The following is a 12,652-nucleotide window of genomic DNA, read 5'->3' as shown; positions in this document are numbered from 1 at the left end:
GCCACAGAGCTCATGGGACGCAGGGCCCGGACACGAGGTGCGGCAGGTGTTACACCTGTGGTCTGGCCCGTGGCGCTGGCCCGGTCACGGCCGGGGGGTCGGAGACGGCCAGGCCCATCGTCCAGTGAGTTCCAGAAATACACCAGCCGGACGCCTCCCACAGCGGCAGGAAAGGAGTCTGACTAAGGAGGGGCAGGCAGGCCTCCCAGGGCATGACCCGGCCTCACACCTGACCTTCCTTGAGGCGAAGAGCCCCGCCCCCCGCCCCCCTGGACTTGGCAGCCCTTGGGAGACAGGCCAGGCCGCCTGGTAAGCAGTCCCCAGGGGAAGGTGCTGAGGGTCCTGGGAGCTCCAGCTCGAACTAGCCAGACGCCCCTGGACCACGTCTGCCCAGCGAAGGGGTGTCTGGGGCAGAGAAATGAGCCAGCAACTTCCCAATTTGCTCACATCCCGGGAGGCGAGAGGTCCAGAGGGGAGAGAGGTCAGCGTGGCTGGTGACATCGGACCGGCTTCCTGGAAGGGGGTGGGGACGAGCTGCACTCTGCTGAGGCCACGGCCGACTCGGGGCCTGTCTGGCTCTGAATCTCGGGGACCAGCGCCCCGCAGCCTGCAGCAGCCGGGGGTGGGGGGGGGTCCTGAAGGCAGGACAGGGACCCCATGTCAGGCCAGGCCACCGCCAGGGTCTCGCAGACAAGGAGTCCCCCCTCCCGTCTCCCAGCCTGGCAGCGGGAAGCCAGGAGGGAAATGCCCAACCTCAGATGAGTCACCGCCGCCCTGATTCAGCCACCCCAGGCGGGAGGGAGGCGAGACTGTCCCTGGCAAGGTCCTCCCTGCAGGCCCCGCCGCCCGCCCAGCGGGCACCACCGAGCAGCCGGCCCCTGAGCTGTTGCGGGCCCAGCGCACCGTCACCCCCGTTCCCCGCGGGCAGCAGGGCGCAGGGGCACCCCTCAGGGCTGCGCCTGTCCGCCCGCCTCCTCCTGGGCCGTGCTGGTCCCGGTGAGCTGAGTCCTGGGTCCTGCGGACGGGAGTCTGCGCGGGACCCGGCGACCACCTTCCCCTCACCCTCGTCTCGGCGTCTCCTCCACCAGGCCTGGGCGGGCAGGCGTTCCTCCTTCCGGCAACTCCTGTTTTCCCGATTCCCCTTCGTGGGCTGCGCTGCACGGGTCCACGCTAGGAACAATTCCGTCCACGAGCCGTTTAAGTTAACGTTCACATCAGATGTGAGCCTTTGGTCAAAGTTCTTTTTGTTTGGCCCGTGGAAGCCAGAGCCCGAATTTCCCAAAATTTCCCTCCTTCAACCCCCGGTTTACTCATGTTCTAAAATGTATTGAAACATGTTGGGGGCTGACTCCATGCCCGGCCCCGGCAGGTGAGCAGCCCCGCACCTGCCTCTGGGCTCCCGGAAGGCGCTGCCCCCGGCCACACCCTGAGCCCCCCCAGAAGCTGCCTGGGGAGGGGGGTGTCCACATCAGGCCCCCAGAGCAGCCGAGAGGAACGGGGACACCCAGGGACCGAGGCCAGGACGCCAGGGTGGACAGTGCCCACCAACGCGGACCCTTCCCGAGCCTGCTCCCTCCAGGGCCCCTGGCACGGCCCTGGGCCCGAGATGGGCAGAACAATCGCCCGGCTTGTCTCGGGGCACACAGCACGCTTTCACGGCCCACAGACAGGGTCTGTGCCCGCCCGGTGCCAGAGGGAACAGGCCAGTGCCCAGCTGGGGAGGGTGCTGCTGCAGCCCAGGCCCCCACCCCCACCCCCAGACAGCACACAGGGGCTTCCTGCAGCTGCCAGCCCGGCGGGGGGCCGAGGAGGGGGCCTGCCAACCCCGCCCAGGACCCAGGGCGCCCAGAGAGGAGGCAGCAGCAGCTCAGGGGGTGGTCACATTCGAGGTGGCCGAGCTCGCGGCTCCTCCCAGCTGGGCCCCTGCACGACTTCCCATGGGACAGGGCCTCCGTCTGGGACGACGGAGAGTTCGGGGGTGGACCGTGGGGACGGCCGCACAGCGGTGTCCACATACTTAACGCCCACGAACTGGACACTTGAACTCGGGCAGGCGGTGAGTTTTATTTCTTCGCCACACGAAGGAGAGCAAGAGCTGCTTCTGTGAGTGACTGACACACCAAGCAGGAGGGACTTCATCGCACGTTTAATGGCACATGCAGCACGGAACACGGATAAACACGCGGGTACACGTCACAGTCACCCACGCCACGGCCACACGCCGGCACCCAGACGGGCACAGGCAGGAGCACGTCGGCTCACGGCACTGTTTCCACTGTTTCCGGGGCCACCAGAAGCTGCCAAGCGGCCTGCAGTGGCCGAGCCGCCTGGCCTGGTGGGGTGTCGCTGGATTGAAAATGCATCGATGGGGGGTGTCCGAGCCGGTGATTGGGGGTGTGGGCCCGGGGCCTCAGCTCAGGTGGTGGACTGCGCAGGGCGAGGCCCCCGCCGCCTGGGACGTGGTCCCGACAACTTGATCCGGAGTCGCCTGGGACCCCTGCCCCTCGGTCTCCCAGGAGCGGCTCTGCAAACGGGACGCAGACCGGGCTCGGCCCGGCTCCGAGAACAGCGCTCACCGCCCCGGCAAGTCCTAAACTCACGCACGCGGTCTCCTCCGTCCTGGGCGCCTCGGCCCGGCCGGCCGGGGCGACAGTGGGACCGACCGGCACCTGGCGAGTGCCCCAGACCCAACAAAGGCTTTCCAAGAAGGTGAGCGCCCGCCACTCCTGTAGGTGGGAGTCACCTGCAGGCGGCTCCCCCTTCCAGGGCGGCCCTGACCCGGAGCATCTCCCACAGGGCCCCCTGCGGGCGGGGCCCTCTCTTCCCTCAGCCTCGACTTCCCGCTCGGAGCCCCGGGGCCTGCGGGTCGCCCGCTGGGACACCTGGCCCGCGTTCGACCTGGTGACCTGGACACAGAGGTGGCCGGGCCCTCGTCCTCCCACCTCGGGGTGAGCACGCAGGAGGGTGGAGGGGTCCCTAAGATGAGCCCACGCAGCGTGGAGAGACGGGGTGCGGGGGGAGGGGCCGCGGCTGCTCCTCAGTCGGGGGCCGTCGGCCCTTGTCTTCAAACGCGCAGGGGACTGTTTCGTTCCACACGGGAGTCGGAGGGAGGGCGCGCCCACCCGTGGGACCCCAGCCCCTCGGCCCCGGACACGGAGGAGCCACCGCGGGCGGGGCGGGGGCGGGGCTCAGACGGAGAGGGAGATGAAGCTGTTGTAGCGCTGGATGTTGCGCTTGAGGATCTCGGAGCAGGGCCCCAGCACGCGCTCGAAGCGGGGCCGGTCCAGCTTCACGCACTTGAGGGGCCCGCGGGCCACCACGGTGGCCGCCCGGGGCCGGTTCAGGAGCAGCGCGATCTCCCCTGGGGGCGAGAGGGGGGTCAGGGCCTGGCCTGCGGCCGGCTGCCGATTTGGGAAAAACACCCCAAAACCCAGGACCCTCGCGCACAACTGACATCAATAACCCGACAACCCTTTGGGGTAAGGACGTCCCACGCGGTGGCGGGCGATGCTAGTACTTCCGCCGGCAGGTTTCCTTGGACGTGACATTCACCGTGAGCACCCCTGGGGGGTCCCACGCTCCCCGGGTGCCCCCTCAGCCAGGACGGGGGTCAGTAGAGGCCTCACAACGCGGGGCCGCCTCCCCGCACGTCCCCATCCCCGTACCCGCCCAGGCCCCGAGTGTGGGAGCCGCTCCCACTCACCAAAGTAGTCGGAGGGCCCGAGACGCCCCACTTCCACGTACTCCTCGTTCGGGGACCGGCGCTGCAGCACGGAGGCTGTGCCCTGTGGACGCCAAGGGGACCGTGAGGGGCGCCGGGCTGAGGTCCCCCACCAGGGGGTCCCCTGTGACGGGGCTCCCCCTCCCACCAGCCCCTTCCCACACCCCAACCGCATTCCCTGCTCCCTCCCCCCGTGGACGGGGCGTGGGGCTGAGCCGTGGCCCTTGATCGCTGATGCGCCTCCCAGCCGGCCGTGTCTTCGTGGGAACCCAGGCGCCTGCGCGTGGCTCTTAGCCGACCTTCGCGAAGGCCCGAGGGCTGGGAGCGCGTCACGCCCGGCGAGCAGGAGAGCCCCGTCTCGGGGTCGCTGGGCCCCTCCCGCACCCCAGCGGGGCAGCATCTGCGGCCTCGCGGCTCAATGATTAACAGGAGGCGTGGGGACCAGACAGCCGGAGCCGTGACCCCGTGACCCCGAGTGCCTCTGCCTCGGTGGCAGGATGCCTGGGCAGCACGGGTGGGAGGGTCCTGGGGGGGGACACTGGTGTGGGGGCTCCACCCAGCCCCTCGCCTGCGGGGGACTGGGGCGCCCCTGTTGGTGGGACCCCGATGGCCTGTCCTCTGGAAGCAGGCACCAGCTCGTGCGGACGGAGAGCAAGTTATGGACGGCCCAGCGCACAGCGTCCCAGAGCTGAGCCCCTGCCAGCTGGTCGCCATCGCCTCCCGATTTCCATTCTGAGCCCCCGGTGGGTCACAGCTCCCTGCCTCCCGCCTCCCGGGGCTGCGTCCCCTTCACAGCCGAGGACCCGCCGCGCCAGGCACGTCCGGCACGCCCGCCACCCATGCAGCACGGGGAGCGTGACCTGGCTTCCCGTGGGCTCCGCTCTGCTCACCGGACCCAGCCTCCTCCGCGGCGCCGGGTTAATGTGTAACGCCCACCGTCTGGGAGCGAGCGGGTCAGGGGACCCCGTGGGGTCGCCGTGCCTGGCACCGCTCCCCAGGCCCGTGAGCAGGACGGGCACATGGATGACCGTCTGGACTGAGCTGAATGCTACAGCGAGACGAGGAGCCCAGAGGGGAGCCCCGGACCCTCCACAGGGCCCCCCATCGTCCTGGGTCTGGGCTGGCACAGGCCCTGGCACAGCTCCAGGCTCAGAGCCACGCGGGGGTCCGGCCACCGTGGGGCCCCACGTCTGGAGCCACAGGGCCCAGGACATGAGCCGCTGCGCCAGGCGTGATGCCGGACGCCCCACACAACCCGCACCTTCTTACTCACGACGCACGCGATACCCTCCCGCCCACCGCAGAGCAGCTCCGTCCCACACGGGACCCCTCGCCTCTGAGGACCAGGGGAGCTCAGGGCGCCTTGGCCAGACTCGGGCTGAAGGCATCGCAGAGCCCCAGACGACAGACGTCACCACCAGGTTGTGGGGTGTCAGAGGCCGAGCCCCCGGTGCAGGGGCCACGGGGGACACAGCGAGCCCCGAGGACCCACTGGACACGTCACACTTTCAGCCACCTCGGCCAGCGGCTGTCACACACAGCGAAGGCGTCTCGCTGACCGACACGCCCCAACAGGGTGTCCCCTTCCTGGGACGGCTCTGCCCCTGCACGTCCGTACGAGACGATGCCCCGACAGCCAGGAGGGCGAGAAGCGGCGGGTGGGCCAGGAGGGGGCTCCCACCGGCACAGCCGCGTTCCCATGACACGGGGACACGCGTGACCACAGGGGCCACGAAGCCACGCAGGCCGGGACACAGCTCCGTCCAGGCCGGCTCCCCGGCGCTGCCCAGCAGCAGACGCCTCAGGGACAGGGGGCTGGGATTCTTGCCGCGACGCCAGACCATATCCCCGTGTTCCAGTCGCTGGCTCCAGCCCGGCTCTCAAATAAGCAGGTCCCAGACCCGGGGCTGAGCCCGAGGACGGGAGGGGGCAGCTCCTGCCTGCTCTGGGGCGGAGGGCACACGCCACTTCCCTTTCAACTTCTGATTTTTAAACGTTTTTCGACAAAATCAAAAACAAAATTGAGCCCTACCCAGTGTGGCTCCGTGGATAGAGCTCGGCCTGCAGACCAAAGGGTCCCGGGTTCGATTCCAGTCAAGGGCACGTATCTTGGTTGCGGGCTCCTCCCCAGCCCGGGCCCGGGTCGGGGTGTGTGCAGGAGGCAGCCCATGGATGATTCTCTCACATGGATGTTCCTCTCTCCCTCCCTCTCCCTCCCTCTCCCTAAAGATCAATGGGAATACCCCCGGGTGACGGCTGACAGCAGCCTCGGGACCTAGAAAGCCACTCGCTGAGCCTGACGCCGGACGAGGAGGGCCCTTTGCTGGTATCTTTCTGTATTTAAGCAGCTACAGACCCCAGTACTGCGCACGCACACACACACACACGCATGCAGGCAGTCACACGCACACCGTGCGCTCTCATTCACACACGTACAGACCCACAAACTGATGTGTTGGAATACGCACAGACACATGCACCCAGGCATGCACGCGCACCGGTGCACACACATGCCACACGCGTGTGCGCGCACAGATCACACAGCCTGTGCCTGCGAACAGCTCTGGGTTTCCTGGGAACAGACAGGCCTGTGCAGACACTTTGAAAGGAGCCGTCATCGAGGCAAAAGCTGTTTCTCCCCGTGGAGTCGCGCCCCTCCAGCCCATTCCGGCCCCAGGGCAGCCGTGTCCCTGAGGGCTCCCCGCCTCCCGTGGCCCTGAGCGGCCGCGGAGCTGCCCACTGCGGCTCTCGGGCTGCGTGACCCCTGCAGGCCCCGCCCACCTCTGTTGTGCGCGTCCATCACACGCTCGGGGCTGCAAACCGTCGTCAAAACAACTGCAAAAACACCCCTGGCTGGCGACGCGCCCGAGGCCGGCTCCGTGCCAGCCTTCAGCGGAGCGTCCACGAGGTCGTTGGCGCGGGCACAAGCCGGCGGCCTCCGTGGGAAACGGCACAGGTGGCACGGGGGCCGGGGCGGGAACAGGTGGCCCCGGGCTGGGAGCCTGCAGGGCCGCCTGGCGAGCGCTCTCTGCGCACTCAGGGGTGCCCCGTGCTCTGAGGGAGGCGGGGCCCCTCGGGGACCGGACAGGGACCCCTGGGAGGAGAGCCAGCTCCTCTCTGGGTGACGTGGGGGTGTGGTCTGGGACAGTGACCAGTCCCTCAGCCCAAAGGAGGGGGGTGATGGAGGGGCAGCCACTCCGGCTGCCACGCCCTGGGGCTGGGACAAGGCTGCCCCTGCAGAGCTGCTCGGCGTTTTGGGGTGTCCCCATCTCTGATCGGGGTGGTCCCATGCTCGAGAGCCCCCTGCCTGCCCCACCACAGCAGCTGCGGGGCAGGTGAGAGGCACCGACAGGTGGCAAATTATTGATTGTTATTCCTGAATCGTGGTTTAAGACGGTCAGCCACTCCTGCCAGCTAGCTGAGAGGTTCAGTGCCGCCCCAGGAACCAGGAGGTCACGGTTCGATCCTGGTCAGGGCACAGGCCTGGGCGGTGGGTTCGATCCCGGTCAGGGCACAGGCCTGGGCGGCGGGTTCGATCCCGGTCAGGGCACAGGCCTGGGCGGCGGGTTCGATCCCGGTCAGGGCACAGGCCTGGGCGGTGGGTTCGATCCCGGTCAGGGCACAGGCCTGGGCGGCGGGTTCGATCCCGGTCAGGGCACAGGCCTGGGCGGCGGGCTCGATCCCAGGGCGGGGCCTGCAGGAGGCAGCCGATCCATGATTCTCTCTCATCACCGATGTTTCTCTCTCCCTCTGCTTTCCTCTCTGAAATCAATAAAAATATATTTAAAATAATAAGAAGAAGAAAACTGTCGGTCCCGGTGGGCTTTTCTGGGCTCGGCGGGACCAGGCGGGTGAGTGTCCGGCCGGGAGTCGCCCGCGGCCGGGGCTCTGAGGTTCCAGAGGCAGAAGTGAGCGTGTCAGGCGTGAAGGTTCGGGGCTGGACTCCTCGGACGCTGGGAGGGTAACGGTCACACCTGGGGGCTCCACGGGGGTGAGTGACACGCTGAAGGCGCCGAAAGCGCTCGAGGTCATCGCCCACACTGTCAGCCGTACACGGGGGGGGGGGGGGGGCTGTTCGGATAAACACAGCGCGGTCCCTCCCCTCGTGGAGCGTCACTCGGCCTTGAAAAGGGAGGACACGCTGGCCCTGCTACCAGGTGGCCGGCCCCGAAGACACTGCTCAGGGGTCAGCAGACGCAGGAGGACAGACACTGTCCGACTCGACTTGTGTGAGGCCTGGAGGAGCCAGACTCACGGACAGGAGGACGCAGCCCGTGAGCTGCAGGGGCTGACCAGCCGGGGACGGCGGCGGGCTCCTCGCCAGCCCGGCTGCCTGCAAAAGCGTTTCTCAGGGCGGCCCAGGCGGGGCGTTCTCTTTTTTCTGCTGAGAGAGGCTGGACCGAGCAGGCCGCCCTCAGCACTGACCCGTGGCCAGTGTGGGCACCGCTCTACGTTCCCCTGGAGGAGACGGCCTGGCATCGGCCACGAAAACGCAACGCTGACTACTGGACGGAGCCCAAGACAGCCTGACCCTGTGCAGATACCGGCCTGTGGCCGCAGGGAGCAGACGTCCACACGTGTCCCAGGCACGGGGGACGGTGGCCCAGCAGGCCTCCCCCGCCTGTGTCTGCGCCCCCCACGCCGGCGCCCCCCGCCCCCCACGCCTGGGTGCCCGCCCCCTCCTCCTCCATCTGGAAAACTTCTATTCACCCTTCAACACCCAGCCCACCTCCCCCCGACACCAGCCCCACCGGGTGGGCCGAGTCCCTGGCCCTCCTGCTTCGGCCTGGCCTCTTCTCCAGCAGGACGCCCGGCGAATCTCCGGAAAGGGGGGCAGAGGGTTTCCCTCCTCTGCAGATACACAGCCCAGCAGCACCCGTGCCTCAGGCTGGCGCACAGTGGGGGCGCAGCAGGTGCAGGCGGAGGGCCCGCGCGTGGGGCGGGTGGGCTCCGGCCTCCATGTCCCGAGATGACGGTGAAGTCTGCGCACGCCCCCCGCAGCTGTGCCAGGGGCAGCTCCTGGGCCACCGTGGCTCCGAAATGGGCGGCTCTGCAGCGGTGGGGTGGACGCTCGCGACACAGTGTGCCGAGGAGACAAAACCCGCCCAGCGTTTCCATGGCAACGCCGCCAGGCGCAGCTGGTGCACGAGCCACGGAATTTCCCTCCCAGATTTTATGGGAACCGGCTGGTGGGGTCCGGCTGTCCCCAGGCCGCACGGAGGTTCCCGTGGGCACAGACACGGGCCACGCACAGGACGTGGCAGAGAGAACCGAGGCTCAGGCCTGCGCCCCCCCCCCCCCCCCCCGCCAGCGGCCTGGCTGTTCCGGAAGAGTCGGGGGGCAGGAGTGGGAGTAGGATTCTCCGGAGAAACAGACCAACGGGGTGAGTGCAGGGAGGCCTCTATGCCAAGGAACGGCTGCTGGGACTCGTCCGGCAGGACCCCCTCCTCCGGCCTCAGCCCTTTTGCCGTGGAGGAACCCCGTCAACTGATGGGGCGAGGCCCCCCACGCCAGGGGCACCAGCTCTGCTCAGAGTAAGTGAGGTCTGTGTTCATCACACCTGAGAACAGCCTCACGGGAACATCCAGGCGGGTGTGTGACCTGACACCTGGGCACTGCGGGCTGGCCCCGTGGACCCATCAAAGCGACCGCGGGCCGGCTGGAGTCATGAGCCGCAGAAGCCGGTGGTGATGGTTAACATGTACAGACGCACCGTGAGCATAGCTTCGCTTCTTGTCAGTCCTCCCCAGAGGATATTCCCCATTGATTCTTTTTTAAGAGAGAGAAAGAGAAGAGAAAGACAGAGAGAGCAAAACCTCGATGTGAGAGACACACAAATGGTTTCCTCCCACACGGGCTCCAACCCGGGCTGGGGATCAAGCCTTGACCGGAATCGAACCCGGGACCCTCCAGTCCGCAGGCCGACGCTCTGTCCACTGAGCCACACCGGCCGGGGCGGCGTGAGCCTGTTAAAGAAAACAGCTCCGACCAGAGTGGCCCCGCCCCTGAACGCTTTCTGCAAAGCCTTTTTTTCCTCATAAAAACGAGGCTTCAAACAATCGCGTAGGAACTCACGATGGCTTCTCTCCACGGAACCTGCAGTGAAAGGCGGAGGCTGACGCGGTCGGAGGAGGAACCAGAGTCTGCAGAGTCTGCTGACGGAATAGAGGCGCCGTCACGTCGTCCCGGGCCTGTGGCGCTCTCCCTCCTGCAGGATCACCAGCCGGCAACACGGCCGTGCCCGGTGCCTCCCGAACCACAGGCGGCAGCCCCACGGGGCGGGCAGCCTCGAGAGCCGCTCGCCAACCCGTCCATGGCAGCTCCGGCAGAGACCGGGGCTGCGGCCGGGCCGACCCCAGCGTCTGGGGGTGGACACGGGACCGTGTGGCCACGGGGGAAGCTGCAGCCGAGGCTGCAGAGTCTACAGAGCTGCGTTTCAGTCTGAGAGTGTCTGATCCCCGAGAGCCCCAGGTCCCGCTGTGACACCAAATTTGGTTGATCACAGCGGAAAAGGGGGAAAAAATCCAAGTTGCCACGGAGACCACTTCAAACACGTCACAAGGCTGTGAACACGATACCTTCCGAGAGGGCTGGGTGACAGTCCGCAGGCCTGTGCGATACACTGTGGACAGGAATGGGCCCCCCACACAGGCACTCTGTCCCCGTGGCAGACTCGCCTGCAGAGCCCGAGCCTGTGCCCAGGCCAGGGCGTCACCATCGCTGGGTCGCCCTCAGGGGTCGCCCTCGGGGCCGTTCCTGGCGATGGTTCTGTGCCGGCAGCACAGGAGCTGGAGAGGCGGCTGGTCAGTGCCCCGCATGGCGGGGGCCGGTGGGTCTCTGAGCATCAGCCGCCCATGACCACGTGGCCTTGGCACCAGGAGTATCTCAACGTCGGCATGAAAACGACTCTGACGGCCTTTAATGGACAAGCAGCAGCAACGCCCGGCCCAGAGCCAGCAGCAGCCAGCTCTCCACCGTCCGCCAGAGGAGGGGGAGGGGGAGGGATGTGGGAGCACGGGAGGCGGCAGCAGTGTGGACCCCGCGCTAGGACGAGAAGCTCGAGATGCACACACACATGCACACGGTCACACACGCAGTCACACACGCACAGCCACACATGCACACAGCCACACACACACAGCCACACACGCACAGCCACACATGCACAAGGTCACACACGCACAGCCACACATGCACACGGTCACACACGCAGTCACACACGCACAGCCACACACCACAGCCACACACCACAGCCACACATGCACAAGGTCACACACGCAGTCACACACGCACAGCCACACACCACAGCCACACATGCACACAGCCACACACGCACAGCCACACATGCACAAGGTCACACACGCACAGCCACACATGCATAAGGTCACACACACACAGCCACACATGCACAAGGTCACACACGCACAGCCACACACACACAGCCACACGCACACGGCCACACATGCACAAGATCACACACGCACAGCCACACACACACAGCCACACATGCACACAGCCACACACGCACAGCCACACATGCACAAGGTCACACACGCACAGCCACACATGCACAAGGTCACACACGCACAGCCACACATGCACAAGGTCACACACGCACAGCCACACGCACACAGCCACACATGCACACAGCCACACGCACACAGCCACACATGCACACAGCCACACGCGCACAGCCACACGCACACAGCCACACATGCACACAGCCACACACACATAGCCACACATGCACAAGGTCACACACGCACAGCCACACATGCACAAGGTCACACACGCACAGCCACACGCACACAGCCACACATGCACACAGCCACACGCACACAGCCACACATGCACACAGCCACACACGCACAGCCACACGCACACAGCCACACATGCACACAGCCACACACACACAGCCACACATGCACAAGGTCACACACGCACAGCCACACGCACACAGCCACACGCACACAGCCACACATGCACACAGCCTCACACGCACAGCCACACACGCGCAAGGTCACACACGCACAGCCACACACACACAGCCACACGCACACGGCCACACATGCACAAGATCACACACGCACAGCCACACACACACAGCCACACATGCACACAGCCACACACGCACAGCCACACATGCACAAGGTCACACACGCACAGCCACACATGCACAAGGTCACACACGCACAGCCACACGCACACAGCCACACATGCACACAGCCACACACACACAGCCACACATGCACACAGCCACACACGCACAGCCACACATGCACAAGGTCACACACGCACAGCCACACGCACACAGCCACACATGCACACAGCCACACACACACAGCCACACATGCACAAGGTCACACACGCACAGCCACACATGCACACAGCCACACATGCACAAGGTCACACACGCACAGCCACACATGCACACACGCACAGTCAAATGTGCACAGCCACACAAGCACACAGTCACACACGCACAAGGTCACACACGCACAGCCACACATGCACACACGCAGAGTCAAATGTGCACAGTCACATGTGCACGCAGTCACACGGTCACACGGTCGCACACGCACAGGAACTGCCCAGCAAAGAGTGCAGGCGCACAGCCTCCGGGGTGTGGGAGTGAGAGGAGCTGGCCGTGGGCCTGGCCCTGGGGCCGTGTGTGTCCTTGGGCAAAAGACCAGCCCTCCTGCCCAGCCTCCCTCACGGCCCAGCCAGGTCCCCGGACGGGGGTGAGTCCAGACAACGCCTGGCACATCTGAGCTCAGGGCCCGTTATCGCGGTCGACCACACTCCTAGGGTGGGGACGCCCTCCTCGCCCTGAGCGTCGGTGAGGACCTCTCGCTGTCCACGCCTCTCACACGCATCTCCGCGATGCTTCCTCCGTGGCCTTGGACCAGCTGGGAGGAGGCCGGGCCACAG

At 66.6% G+C, this 12,652-nt stretch overlaps 1 protein-coding gene across 2 annotated transcripts in view; it reads right to left on the bottom strand.

The window, feature by feature from the left end:
* Positions 1-2,129: 2,129 nt before the first annotated feature.
* PRKAR1B (protein kinase cAMP-dependent type I regulatory subunit beta) overlaps positions 2,130-12,652 on the bottom strand; it is a 58,485-nt gene continuing 47,962 nt past the window's right edge. For both annotated transcript variants that reach the window (XM_059699486.1, XM_059699487.1), the window contains 2 exons: positions 3,704-3,785; positions 2,130-3,361 (listed from right to left, as the gene is read on the bottom strand). In XM_059699486.1, the coding sequence (XP_059555469.1) occupies positions 3,189-3,361; positions 3,704-3,785 (255 nt within the window). In that variant the 3' untranslated portion in view covers positions 2,130-3,188. The remainder of the gene's footprint in view (positions 3,362-3,703; positions 3,786-12,652) is intronic.

Source organism: Myotis daubentonii, chromosome 5, assembly GCF_963259705.1.
Source record: "Myotis daubentonii chromosome 5, mMyoDau2.1, whole genome shotgun sequence".
Taxonomy (NCBI): domain Eukaryota; kingdom Metazoa; phylum Chordata; class Mammalia; order Chiroptera; family Vespertilionidae; genus Myotis; species Myotis daubentonii.
The sequence above is the reverse complement of the archived record's forward strand: the minus strand, read 5'-3'. Positions and strand labels throughout refer to the sequence as shown.